The sequence below is a fragment of the Hypanus sabinus genome, unplaced genomic scaffold (assembly GCF_030144855.1).
Source record: "Hypanus sabinus isolate sHypSab1 unplaced genomic scaffold, sHypSab1.hap1 scaffold_188, whole genome shotgun sequence".
NCBI classification, from domain to species: domain Eukaryota; kingdom Metazoa; phylum Chordata; class Chondrichthyes; order Myliobatiformes; family Dasyatidae; genus Hypanus; species Hypanus sabinus.
This window is the reverse complement of record NW_026779970.1, coordinates 712094-724605: the sequence shown is the minus strand read 5'-3', so window position 1 is coordinate 724605 and position 12512 is coordinate 712094. Positions and strand designations below refer to the sequence as shown.

The 12512-nt window shown below is 39.9% G+C and overlaps 1 protein-coding gene across 2 annotated transcripts in view; it reads left to right on the top strand.

Annotated features, from left to right (window-relative positions):
- The window catches only part of LOC132387458 (1-phosphatidylinositol 4,5-bisphosphate phosphodiesterase beta-1-like), a 96513-nt gene that overhangs the window by 28090 nt on the left and 55911 nt on the right, over positions 1-12512 (top strand). For both annotated transcript variants that reach the window (XM_059959820.1, XM_059959822.1), the window contains exon 8: positions 5783-5840. In XM_059959820.1, the coding sequence (XP_059815803.1) occupies positions 5783-5840 (58 nt within the window). The remainder of the gene's footprint in view (positions 1-5782; positions 5841-12512) is intronic.

The following is a 12512-nucleotide window of genomic DNA, read 5'->3' as shown; positions in this document are numbered from 1 at the left end:
CCTTTATACAGGGGCCTGTGGGAGGAGCCACAGGAGCAGTCAGCAGGGGGCGTGTCCAGACAGGCACATAGTTCACCACACCTACTGTCCATACAGATCTGTTCATTACAGTGGTGCATTAAGGTAGAACAATAGAAGAGTACAGGATAAACTGTTACAGTACAGAGAAAGAGCAAGGCAGGTAGACGGTGAGGTGCAAGATCACAATTAGGTGAAGAGTGCATCTTATTGTACCGGGGAAGCGTTCATCCCCAGCACCATTGATGTAAATAGAAGCATCTGCACCACCCCTGAAGTCAATGACCATCTCTTTTGTTTTGCTGACATTGAAGGAAAGGTTGTTGTCATGACACCAGGTCACTAAGCACTGTATCTCATCCCTGTACTCTGACTCATCATTATTTGAAATGCAGCCAACAACCGTATCATCTGCAAACTTGGAGATGGAGTTAGAGCAGAATCTGGCCAAGCAGACGTAACTGTACAGGGAGTAGAATAGAGTAAAGGGATGAGGATGAAACCTTGTGGGGCGCCAGTGTTGAGAATAACTGTGGCAGAGGTTTTGTTCTATCCTTACTGAATATGGTTTGTTGATTGGGAAGTCAAGAATCCAGTTGCAAAGGGAAGTGTTGAGTTCCAGGTTTAGGAATTTGCAGATGAATTTGTTTGGATTTATAGTATTGATATTATAAAGCCAGGAAGAATTCTTAAGCACCTGCATTCCCATAATGCACCAATTGAATCACTCCAGGGACTTGAGTTAAACCATTTTTAGCAGCCTACTATCCACCTTTTCCAATGGCCAAAATTTCTGTGAAAATCAGAAGAGTTCTCCACCTAAAACTACTGCTTTTCCAAATGATTAATTCCTTTGGACAGCAAAAGGCAACTTTTGAGTGACTTCTGTGGAAATAAGTATCTTGGTTAAACATTTCCTGTCTCAGAGAATGAAACTCCTAGGAGATTTTAATTTAACTTGAAAGCAACATTTTAAATTCCAGTTGCAACAAAGTTAATGAAGATAAAGTGGTCTAAATCCCAAGCAGTAGAAAACAAAATGGACCTTTTTAATTTGAAGAATTGCCATTTGAATCTATCATTTCAAGCCTTTTTAAAATTACATTTGATTCTTCTTCAGTCATATTTAAAGAAAGAGGAATGCCTTTAGCACTGTTCAAAGACTTGTTTTTTTGATGCAGGGGTTAATGCAGTCTCTGAATAATCCCATTAGTTTGGTGTCCATGAGTCACCACATTGTCCTCAGCAAGCAACTCCCACACTTCAATTAAATACCTCAATCAGTGAACCTGATATTTAAAATGGACATGAACAGTTCTAATGCTTTATTCACCTCAGACAAATGGAACTCATTTTCCTCAATACAGGGCACAGCTATAGATGTAGGGTTGCCTGTTGACAGCTCCCAAGCTTATCTTCTTTAATCATTGTGTTCTTACAATGAGCCAGAGGGCTTGCCATCATCCTGATGAAAATTGCATGTAACCATTTTATGGCCTTATTATTCTGAACCCCATGCTTGTGATGGAGCACCATTTTGAGGAAAAGTAGACATAGAAGAGATCTTGGGGCAATGTGGGCTGTTTCTTTCATCAGTGGCTTGAAGTGTCTTGCTTTCACTTCACCGAGGTAGCATGCAATTTCTCCCCCATGTAGTTACTTTCATCAGTCACTGGCACAAAAAATGCAGACATTGTATAACAGGTGGGAGTAAAACCTTAGGTTACCATCATAGATGTTTCCTTTTCTTGAAAATGTGTGCATGGTCACTGTTGGCTATAATCTACAGTATTGACCCTTTTGTGTGTACCAAGTTGATTTTAACCATCCAATAACAGTATATTGTAGGGGTTGGAAATCTGGGAAAGAAAAAGCAGGATATGCTGGAGATACTCAGCAAGTCAGAAATAGGATTAATGTTTCAAATTGATGACTTAAGTTGGATGCAAAAATGTGAAAGTAAAAGGAGTCTTAGCATGCAGGTAAGGGTGTCTAGGGACACAACAGACACTGGAGGTGCTGCCTGACCCGCAGAGTTCCTCCAGCGACGCACCAGATCCCAGCAACTGCAGCCTCTTCCATCTTCAAGGGTATATTGATGTGATGGCGGGGTTGGATAGTGGAGACAGGAGAGATTAAATAGTAAACATGGTGATGGATTACTTAGATCTAACCATGATGTGGTTCTAATTCAGTGAACATTATAAAAAAACATTCTTTTAATCAGTTAAGAAGGCGATGTTGAGAAGAAAACAGTGGGAAATCAAAACAAAATGTTCAAAACGCTCTGCAAGAATAAATAGCTTCTGTGAAGAGAAAAACAGAATTATAGGCAGCTTGGGGAGGAGATTTACTCAAATCACCTTTCACCAGAAATGGAGAAAGTTAAAAGAGAAACACGTCTTATATTACAAGAAAGGGGGAGAGGAAAAAAGACATGTGATATAGTGGAAATCAAAAAAGACACAAACGGAGGTGCTTCTGGCTGAAAGAAGGTGGAAGTTTGTCTGGAGAAAGTACACATGAGAAGCAGTGAAAAAAAAAATCAGAAAAGATGAAACAAAACAGCTCAGGACGTGGCTTGCTCTCAAGTTGCACTTTATAGATACAACAAGACCTATCAGAGGGTAACTCCTTTCTCTGTGTGTTGAGTCCTATCTGCAGTCTTTCCATTAGCCATTCCTTGCTGACATGAACTGCCAGGTGTTGTTGCATAGGCCCACGTCTCCTTCAGTGATCATCCCAAGCTCACCTTGCCGAGGCCCACCTTTCCAGCCTGGGGTCCAGTAGGCTCTGTCTGTGGGTCTGATCAGCAGCAGGGCCTTGAACAGCACAGTGAGGAAGTCCTGTCCCAAAATGCCTCCAAAAGTGTTCACAGCTGGCAGAGCCTCATCACCAAAGTTGTGAGGGATTTTAAATAAAACTCAAATGTCTCTGACATCCTGATGTTTTACAAATCATTAAAACTAAGATATAGTGAACATGGGGAGGGTATTTCCAATAAAGGGAGAATTGAAGACAGGGCCGGGGGGGGGGGGCGGGGGGAGCACAGTCTCAGAATAGAAGGACATTCCTTTAGAACAGAGATTGGAAGGTTTATATCAAAAGGGGAAAGATTAAATTGGAAGTTTTGTTTTTGTTTTTGTTTGTGGAATAAGCCAAAGGAAGTACTAGAGGCATGTACAATAACAACTTTTGAAAGATAGTTGCTGTTCATAGATAGGAAAGGATAATAAACCTCAAGAATGGTTGAAAAGAGATAAATATTTAATGAATATACTGTTGGTGGCTGGTAAAAAGACGCTTACTAGGAAATGGTTATCACAGGAGAGCCCAACCTTAAATGCATGGATGGAAATTACAATGGACATTTACAAATGGAGAAGATAGCAGCATCTGTTAATCATAAGTTGGAACACTTTGATTCATACTGGGAAAATGGTTTAACTTCATAGTTAACCTCATAGGCCTGATTTTATCCTCACAAATCAATGAATATGTTGTAAAAAAAAAAGATCATTCCCTACTTGTACATAGTTTTCTCCTTTCGCTTATTCTTTCTTTCCTCTTTTTTGTAAGTGTATACCTCCAATAAATATTTGTGGCATATATGACTATATGATATATATGTACAATATCTGAAATATTTGTTTGATGATGAATTTCAATTAAAAAATAAATTATAAAAAAAGGAAAGGATGAGAAAATGATGGTCCAAAAATGGGCAATTGGAACTAGCTAGGATCAGTGTTTTGGTCGTCATAGATCAGTTGGGCCAAAGGGCATGTCTCCATGTGGCCTGACTCTTTGCCTCTAAGTTACTGGATGAGATTTTGCTGGCCATCTTTCGGATGGTTGATGTACTACATATTATTGCTGTATGTTGCATTAATAAAAGTACTCTGCTTAGATTGTGCTTCATTTCTGCAAGGTTCTCCTTCCTGTATGCCACAACTTAAGTGATGAAACCATAGAATCCCTGGAAAAATGCCATTAGTTGCTTTTTATAATGCTTTCCAAGTGTTTGTGCAACTTTCTGAGGTCAAAGGAGGAAATGGAGAATTCACCGCAAAGCAGAATTTTTTAAATCCCTAAGGAATCTATTTTAAAATTGTGGCTATTTTATGAAGCAGAAGTTAAAGGAAACAAAATAATTTGAAATGTTCTACATTCTACATTCATCAACCCAACAGGCCAAAACGATAGCAACAACTTATTTTTTCTCTGTTGGGGATCACAGGTCTGTAAACAAATTGAATGTAGCCACTTAAATAATTGACAAATAAAAGTCTCCAGAAGTTTTGATTTCCTGTGTTCCAACTGTGCTAATGGAAATCAAAGACTTCACAAATTGATTGTTCCATATTCAATAAATTTAGTTCTGAATTGAAGCTAATTGTGGAAAAGCTCATTTCTATTGAGCATCTAAACAAACCGCTGTGTAATTAAGGGGGAGATTTTTCGTTTTCATTTGCGCATGAGTTTTTTTTCTGCTTAGCCTGTTTCTATGGGAACTGTAATGTGAATTTCATTGCTCAGTCTTTGGAATGCATTCATTGCACTTTAACCCCAACACACATCTGTTCAGTTAGCAATATAACAGCTCAATATAGGCGCAGTTGATGATCTGCCTTGCTGTGTACTATGTGAGGCTAGTGATTTTAGATTGCCCATATGCGTACAGGCTTTATTAGTTTACCGAAGAAAGGCTATTTATTTAACTCACTGAGTACAGTTTTATGTTTTATCAAGTTTTCCCTATTGTTCCTCATGGTTAATGGGAGGCATTTGGCATGCTTGGACTCAGTGGTGGGGGTTGGGGGAATTGACCAACTAAACCATTTATTACATGGAATATAGGTCCTGTGCCCCATTTTTGACTGTTTTAATCTGTCCCTGTCCCTGTAAAATTCAAAAACACAAGAGATTCTGCAGATGCAGGAAATCCAGAATAACAGACACAAAATGCTGGAGGTCAGGCAGCAACCATGGAAAGGAATAAAGAGTCAACATTTTGGGCCAAGACCCTTCATCAGGATGTCAACTCTATTCCTTTCCATAAATGCTCCCTGACCTGCTGAGTTCCTCTGGCATTTTGGGGGTGTTACCCTGTAAAATACAATCCTATTCTCACCCTCCATTTCCCAACTGAAATATTTTGAAAGAATTAATTATTCTTTCTAAGGATGCTGGTTTCTTGTGTGTAATTTTGTCATAAATGATTAATGTTGTTTTATTCATTTGGGAATGATGGCAAACTTCTTGAATTGCAAGTTCAGTGGCCTAGATTGGATTACTATACTAACATCATTTCAAAGTTTCAAAGTAAAATTGTAAAATTCTTAAACACGAGATCATCTGCAGATGCTGGAAATTCAAGCAACACACACAAAATGCTGGTGGAACACAGCAGGCTAGGCAGCATCTGTAGGAAGAAGTACAGTCAACGTTAAGGGTCTCGACCCGAAACGTTGACTGTACTTCTTCCTATAGAAGCTGCCTGGCCTGCTGTGTTCCACCAGCATTTTGTGTGCGTTGCTTGTAAAATTCTTGCGGGCATACTCAATACATCCAATAACCATACTAGGATCAATGAAGTTCCTCATTACAGGTTGTGGACATTCAGATAGCACAACTAACCCTTTTTTATAGGAAGTCCTTGAATGTATCTGTGCTAGAGATGAATGGAACCATGTAAAAAAAAATTTTGATAAAAGCAAAGTAACTGACCAGGAATGTGTGACTAATTACTGACTTGTTGCAGGGAAAAGACGGAAATTATTAGAGCCTACATCCATGAAGTAGTGCAGTCTATCAAAAGGGTAAGTATAAAGTACTTTCATACACTTTCCCTAGCTGAAGCTTTATGTCACATTCCCCTTTTTTTTAAATAATGACTATTTGCTATTATCAGAAGCCCGTGCTTGAGAATAGAGCCCATATCTATTTTTATTTCTGTATAACTCATCCATGTGAAAGATACCAGGGTCAGAAGAAAGGACCCTGTAAGGACTATTTTCACACTCTGAATGTATCAATATCAAAGAATAGTTTTTATTGGTTGAAGGAGTGATGCCAATAGGAAACGCACCTCACTTGTGTTCTGGGATGATCACTCTCTCTTCATGTTTAATTCAAGTTTGAAAAGGACACTAAGATATGACATAAATGTGAAATGAGCTCAACATGAATACAAAGTGCGAGTTAAAATTACACAAGCACATTTTCTAAACAAGATCACAGAGTGTTTTTAGCTGTAACTCCTATAGGTAGTGGTATATTATTATCAATCGGGGGATTATTAAAGCCAGGAGGGGCCAAGAAAAGTCCTGTGCAAATAGGATTAAGGAGAATCCCAAGGCGTTCTGTGCAAACATCAGGAGCGAGATGATAACTAGGGAAAGGGTAGGGCCACTCAAGGATAAAGGGGGAAACAAATGCTGGAGAGGATGTTGGTGAGGTCTTTTTCGTCAGTGTTTGCCAAAGAGAATGATGTGTAGGGCAGTGAGATGAGTGCCAAGTGTATTGATATGTTAAAGCTTTTCAAAGTAAAGGAGGAGTTAGTGTTGGGTTTTTTAAAGAGCGTTGAAGTCCCTAGTGCCTGGTGGAATGTACCGCAGGTTATCGAGAGAGGCACAGGAGGAGATTGCTGGGGCTTCAACCAAAACCGTGGCCTCTCTAGTCAAGGGCCAGATCCCAGAGGACTGGTGAGCAGCTAATGTTGTTCCATTATTCAAGAAGTGAATCAGGGATAATCCAAGAAGCTATAGACCGGTGAGTCTCATGTCAGTGTTAGGGAAGTTACTGGAGAGAATTCTTAGGAGTAGTATTTATGAGCATTAGGAAAGCCATGGCCTAATTAGGGAGAGCCAGCATGGCTTTGTGTGGGGAAAGTTGCATCTTACTAACTTGATTGCATTTTTTGATGAGGTGACAAGGATGATTGATGAAGGTAGAGCTGTGGATATGGTCCATATGAATTTCAGCAAGGTGTTTGACAAGGTCCCTCATGGGAGACTCATCCAGAAGATTCAGGTGCATGTAATCCTTGGTTATTTGGATTCACAGAAAACAGAAGGTAGTGGTCAAAGGGACATATTCTAGCTGGAGGTTTATGGTGAATGGTGTTCCGTGGGGATCTGAATTGAGAACTCTGCTATTTGTTATGTATATAATTGACCTCAATCAAAATGTAGATGGATGCATTAGTAAGTTTGCAGTAATACAAAGATTGATGGCATTGTGAAGAGTGTAGAAGACTGGCAAAGAATACAGTAGGGTAGAGATCAGTTGCAGATAAAGGTGGAGAAATTGCAGATGGCATTTAACCCGGCCAAATGTGAGGTGTTTGCACCTTGCTAGGTCAGATATAAGGAGAGAGTACACTGTTAAGGCCAAGACCCTTAATTTCAGTCACATCTGGAGTATTGTATACAGTTCTGGTTGCTCCATTATAGGAAGGATGTTGAAGCTTTGGAGAGGGAGTAGAAAAGGTTGACCGGAAGCTGCCCGGATTAGAGAATATGTGCTATAATGAGAAATTGGACAAAGTTGGGTTCTTTTCTCTGGAAAGCCGGAGGCTGAGAGGAGATCTAATAGAGCTTTATAAGATTACAAGAGGCATAGATAGGCAGACAGCATCTTTTTCCCGGGGGTGAAATGTCTAATACAAGAGGGCAAGCATTTAAGGTGAGACGGGATAATTTTAAAAGAGGTGTGAAGGGCGGGTTTTATTTTTCCATGCAGAGGGTGGTGGGTGACTAGAACGTGCTGCTTGGATCAGCGGTAGAAGGAGATACTTTAGAGATTTTTAAGAGATGTTTAGATGGAACATGGATGTAAGGAAAATGAAGGATATGTAGGCAGAAGAGATTAGTTTAGTTAGCCATTTGATTATTAATTAGTTGAGCATAACATTGTGGACTGAAAGATCTGTTCCTGTGCTGTACTGATCTTTGTCCTATTATACCAATTTTTACATGCCATTTAGGCATGTCATGCCACGCAGAGTTATACTGAGTTGGTAAAAGGGAAACAGAATGCAGAATGTAGCATTGCAGTTACAGAGAAAGTGCAGTGAAGGTAATTTAAGTGCAAGGACCATGATGAGGTAGACTTGAACTTCAGGGAGATCAAGAATTCATCTTTCCCCATTTGAGAGACCATTCAAGAGTCTGATAACTGGAGGACAGAAGCAGATCATGAGACTAATAGGTGGCCAACCCCAAGTATAAAGAGGCAGTAAACTGACATATTCTTTATCTACACATGTATTTGTTCATCAGATCACAAGGATATAAAAAATAAACCATCTGCACCTATGTGCTAATTGTTCACTATGATTGTGACTTCCCCTCGTTTCCTTGTTTCCTTTTGTATTTCAATATCTTTCAACCTCTGTGTGTTATCCTGCAGCTTTTACATATAGTTACTTTTCTGCATCATGTTGATTGATTTATACAGTGTCATTTTAAGTTTTTATGTGCAGATAAAAATGATCGAAACTGACTTTTATAGCCATATTGTGTCCATGGACTTATCTGATTCCAAGAATCAGACCTTGAAAGGTGTTCTGCTGACCAAATAATATAAACATTTTATAAAATTTATGAACCCTTCAAATGTGAGAAAGGACTTTTTGCTTGCTCTTATTTAGATCTGAGAAGCAGTTTCCAGGATTGAAGCTTTGTACTTTTTAGGTTTAGTTTATGTACATAATATCTAAACTGAAGTATTGCATGATTGCATACAATACTGATTATAACATTTAAATTACAATTATTAAGCATCAGTTTCATGGGCAAGATGCTTTGCAGAATGGAAATGCAAATGAAATAAAAACAAATATGCGAATTCCACAGAAAGTATGAATAATGAAATACTATACCTAAATGTAAATGAAGTTGTCAATGCTCATAATAATCATTCATGTACTGATTCTCAAGTTTAAAAATGTTATTAGAGAGCTGCCCAGCAGAGGGAGGCAAGCCCTGATACAGTCCTGGATGCAGGAAACAGCATCACACCTGGAAATAGAAATGGATATCCTACTGCTGTTAAATGACTGCCTGTGATTCGTATCCTGCCTTGCACAAAATGTCACGTCCAATGAACTTGGATCTTGAATATACACCGAGTAGTGCTTTTCTGTTAGGAATCAAGAGCCACCATCATTTACCTTTCCCTCTTCCTAATCTTTTATTAAAATCCTCGGTCCTTTCTACAAAATGATATCCTGAAAAGCATTGCAAGGTTGGCCATGTTTTAATCGTCACACCATTGCAGATATACCTTGATGCCCAAAACCCTTCGGCTGTGAAAAACACCATTAATTTCCGAGGCATACACTTCTTCAAAGAAAAACTTTTGACATACCGTTCACTACCCTTGAACCTTTAATCTGTATGTAATGCAGCCAGGCACAGCATTTTAAAGTACCTTCTTGCTCTTATTAAGATTCCAATGCCAACTACATCCTATTGCATGCAAGCTCCTTGTCCAACAACCTCAGAATCAGATTTAATATCACTAGTATACAGTACTGTGCAGAGATCTCAGAGATATATATATATAATGTTGCTAGTTCAAGCCTCAGCTAAGGCTGCGTGTGTGTTCTTGAGCAAGGCATTTAACCACACAGTGCTCTGCGACACGGGTGCCAAGCTATATCGGCCCTTGCCCTTCCCTTGGACAACATCGGTGGAGTGGAGAGGGGAGACTTGCAGCATGGGCAACTGCCAGTCTCCCATACAACAGATGCCTATATATAAAATGTGTGTGTGTGATTTTGCACAGAACTTTAGTAATTTTATGCACTGCACTAATACTGCTGCCACCCAAAAAAAATCATGATAGACGATTTTTTGAAGTGATGCTGAACCTGATTCTAATATGAGCCTCTGTTGTGGACTGAGAGTGGGAAGGGTGTAGGGGGAGGGGAGGGAGTAGGAAGCACCAGAGAGACATTCTGTAATGGTCAATAAGCCAATTGTTTGGAATGAAGTGACCTTGCCTGGTGACTCAGGGCTGGGTGTGTCTGCACCCGTACCACCCCTGCCCCAGGACTCCTTCTCTGCCACCTGTCCCACACCCATCTGTGGCATTCCACCCTCGCCATTCCCAATATCCTTTGCTCCCGCCAGATTTACAAATTTGCTCTTTGCTCCACATTGACAAATACAGTACTGTGCAAAAGTTTTATATATATATATATATATATATATATATATATATATATGAGATAAATTACAGTAAGAAATACTTTTTTAAAAGCTTAGTGCAAAAAAAAGAACAAAATATTGTGGTAGTGTTCATGGAATCATGGTCCATTCCGATATCTTGATAGCAAAGGAGAAGAAGCTGTTCCTAATATGATGAATATGTCCTTTCGGTCTCCTGCTCCTCCTCCTTGATGGTAACAATGAGGGCATGTCCTGGTTGATGGAGGTCCCTAATGATGGACGGCACCTTTATGAGGATTGCCTTTTGAAGGTGTCTCTGATGTTGGGGCGTCTACCGCCCATGTTGGAGCTGGCTGAATGTGCAACTTTCTGCAGCTTTTTCCAGTCTTGTGCAGCGGCCCCTCTGTGCCAGATGGTGATTCAACCGGTTAGAATGCTCTCCACAGTACACGTGCAGAAATTTCCAAATCTTTGGTGTCTCCTCAAGTCTCCTCAAATTCTTAATGAAATATAGACACTGTCATGCCTTCTTTGTATTTACTGTATATCAGTGTTGAGTCCAGGATAGATCTTAAGCGATGTTGACACCCACGAACGTGAAACTGCTTACCTTTCCACTGCTGATCTCTTGATGAGGATTGGTGTGTGTAATCTGCACTACTGGGTCTCCCTTTCCAACAGCATTAATTGCAACAATACAAAATATGCTGGAAACATTCAGCACATCAGGCGGTATCTGTGGAAAAAGAAACAAGAGTTAGCATTTCGGGTTAAATACTTCTGTTAAAACAGGAAAGGAGAAGATGTTGGTTTTAAATTAGATGAAGCTGGGTGGGGGAGGGACAGATAGTACAACAGCAATATCTGTAAAGGTTGACATCAAGATTGCCATGGGGACGGATTGGTAATGAGAGCATTTAAGCTGCGACAAAGAACCGTGATGTGCTGATTGTGAAATCGTCATATAAAATGAAGAGCTTATTACTACAAAAACTAGTTGGTGAATAGTGTTAATTAAAAGTTCAAAGTAAAATATATTATCGGTAAATAAAGGCCACTACATACAGCCCTGAGATACTTGTTTCTGCAGGTATACTTAGCATCTCTTTAGAACAGGATCAATAAACAACAAACTATGCAAATGCAAAGATAAGGATAAATAAATAGCAATAAATAACTGACACTAATTTCAGAGGACTTACCTAAAACATATCCAGGAATACAGAAATAAAACATTTTGCTGAGGGCTCTTCCATATATGTACAGGACTTTTTTACTCCTAGTGTTAGAGGCCTTAATTTCAACAGTCTAAGTCCTTAGCCTGACAATTCATCTTTCACCCCTCAATCATCAGGACCAACTACTACTGAAAACTTTAGTTCTCCACTTTTCTAATAAATCTGTCTTTAGGTTTGTTGCCATTTTTGCTTCTTACTGCTCCTGTACAACAGCGAGCAACAGTTGACACTTGCTTCTAATGTAACAAAATGACTTTAAAGACATATTCTTCCCTTCTCTTGGAACAGTGAAACTGCCTTCATAATCTTGAAAGGAAGAAAAGAACAAAAACACAAGAAAATCTGCAGATGCTGGAAATCCAAAGCAACACACACAAAATGCTGGAGGGACTCATCAGGCCAGGCGGAATCTACGGAAAAGAGTAACCAGTCAACATTTCAGGCCGAGAGCCTTCATCGGGACTGGAAAGAAAAAGGAGAAGTCAGAGTAAAAAGGTATAGGGAGGGGAGGAAGAGGTACAAGGTGATGGGTGAAACTGGGAGAGGGGGAGAGGATGAAGAGCTGATAAGTTGCTTGGTGAAAGAAGTAAAGGGCTGGAGAAGGGAGAATCCGATAGAAGAGGACAGAAGACCATGGAAGAACGGGAAGGGGAAGAAGCATGAGAAGAAGGTGATGGGCAGGTAAGGAAATAATGTGAGAGAGGGAAACAGGAATAAGGAATGGTGACGGAGAAGGGGGCAATTACCGGAAGTTCAAGAAATGGATGTTCATGCCATCAGCTTCATACCACTTACTTGCGAGTCTTTTGTGGTCACCTGCTGTGTCCAGTGCTCCTAATATGGCCTCCTGTATGTCAGCGAAACCCAACATTGATTAGGTGACCACTTCACTGAGCACCATTGCTCCATCTGCCAGAAAAAGCAAGATCTCCTGGTGGCCACCCATTTCAATTTTACTTCCCATTCTGACATGTCAGTGCACGGCCTCCTCTAATGCTGCGATGAGGCCACACTCAGATTGGAGGAGCAACACCTTATATTTCGTCTGAATAGCCTCCAAATTGATGGCATGAAC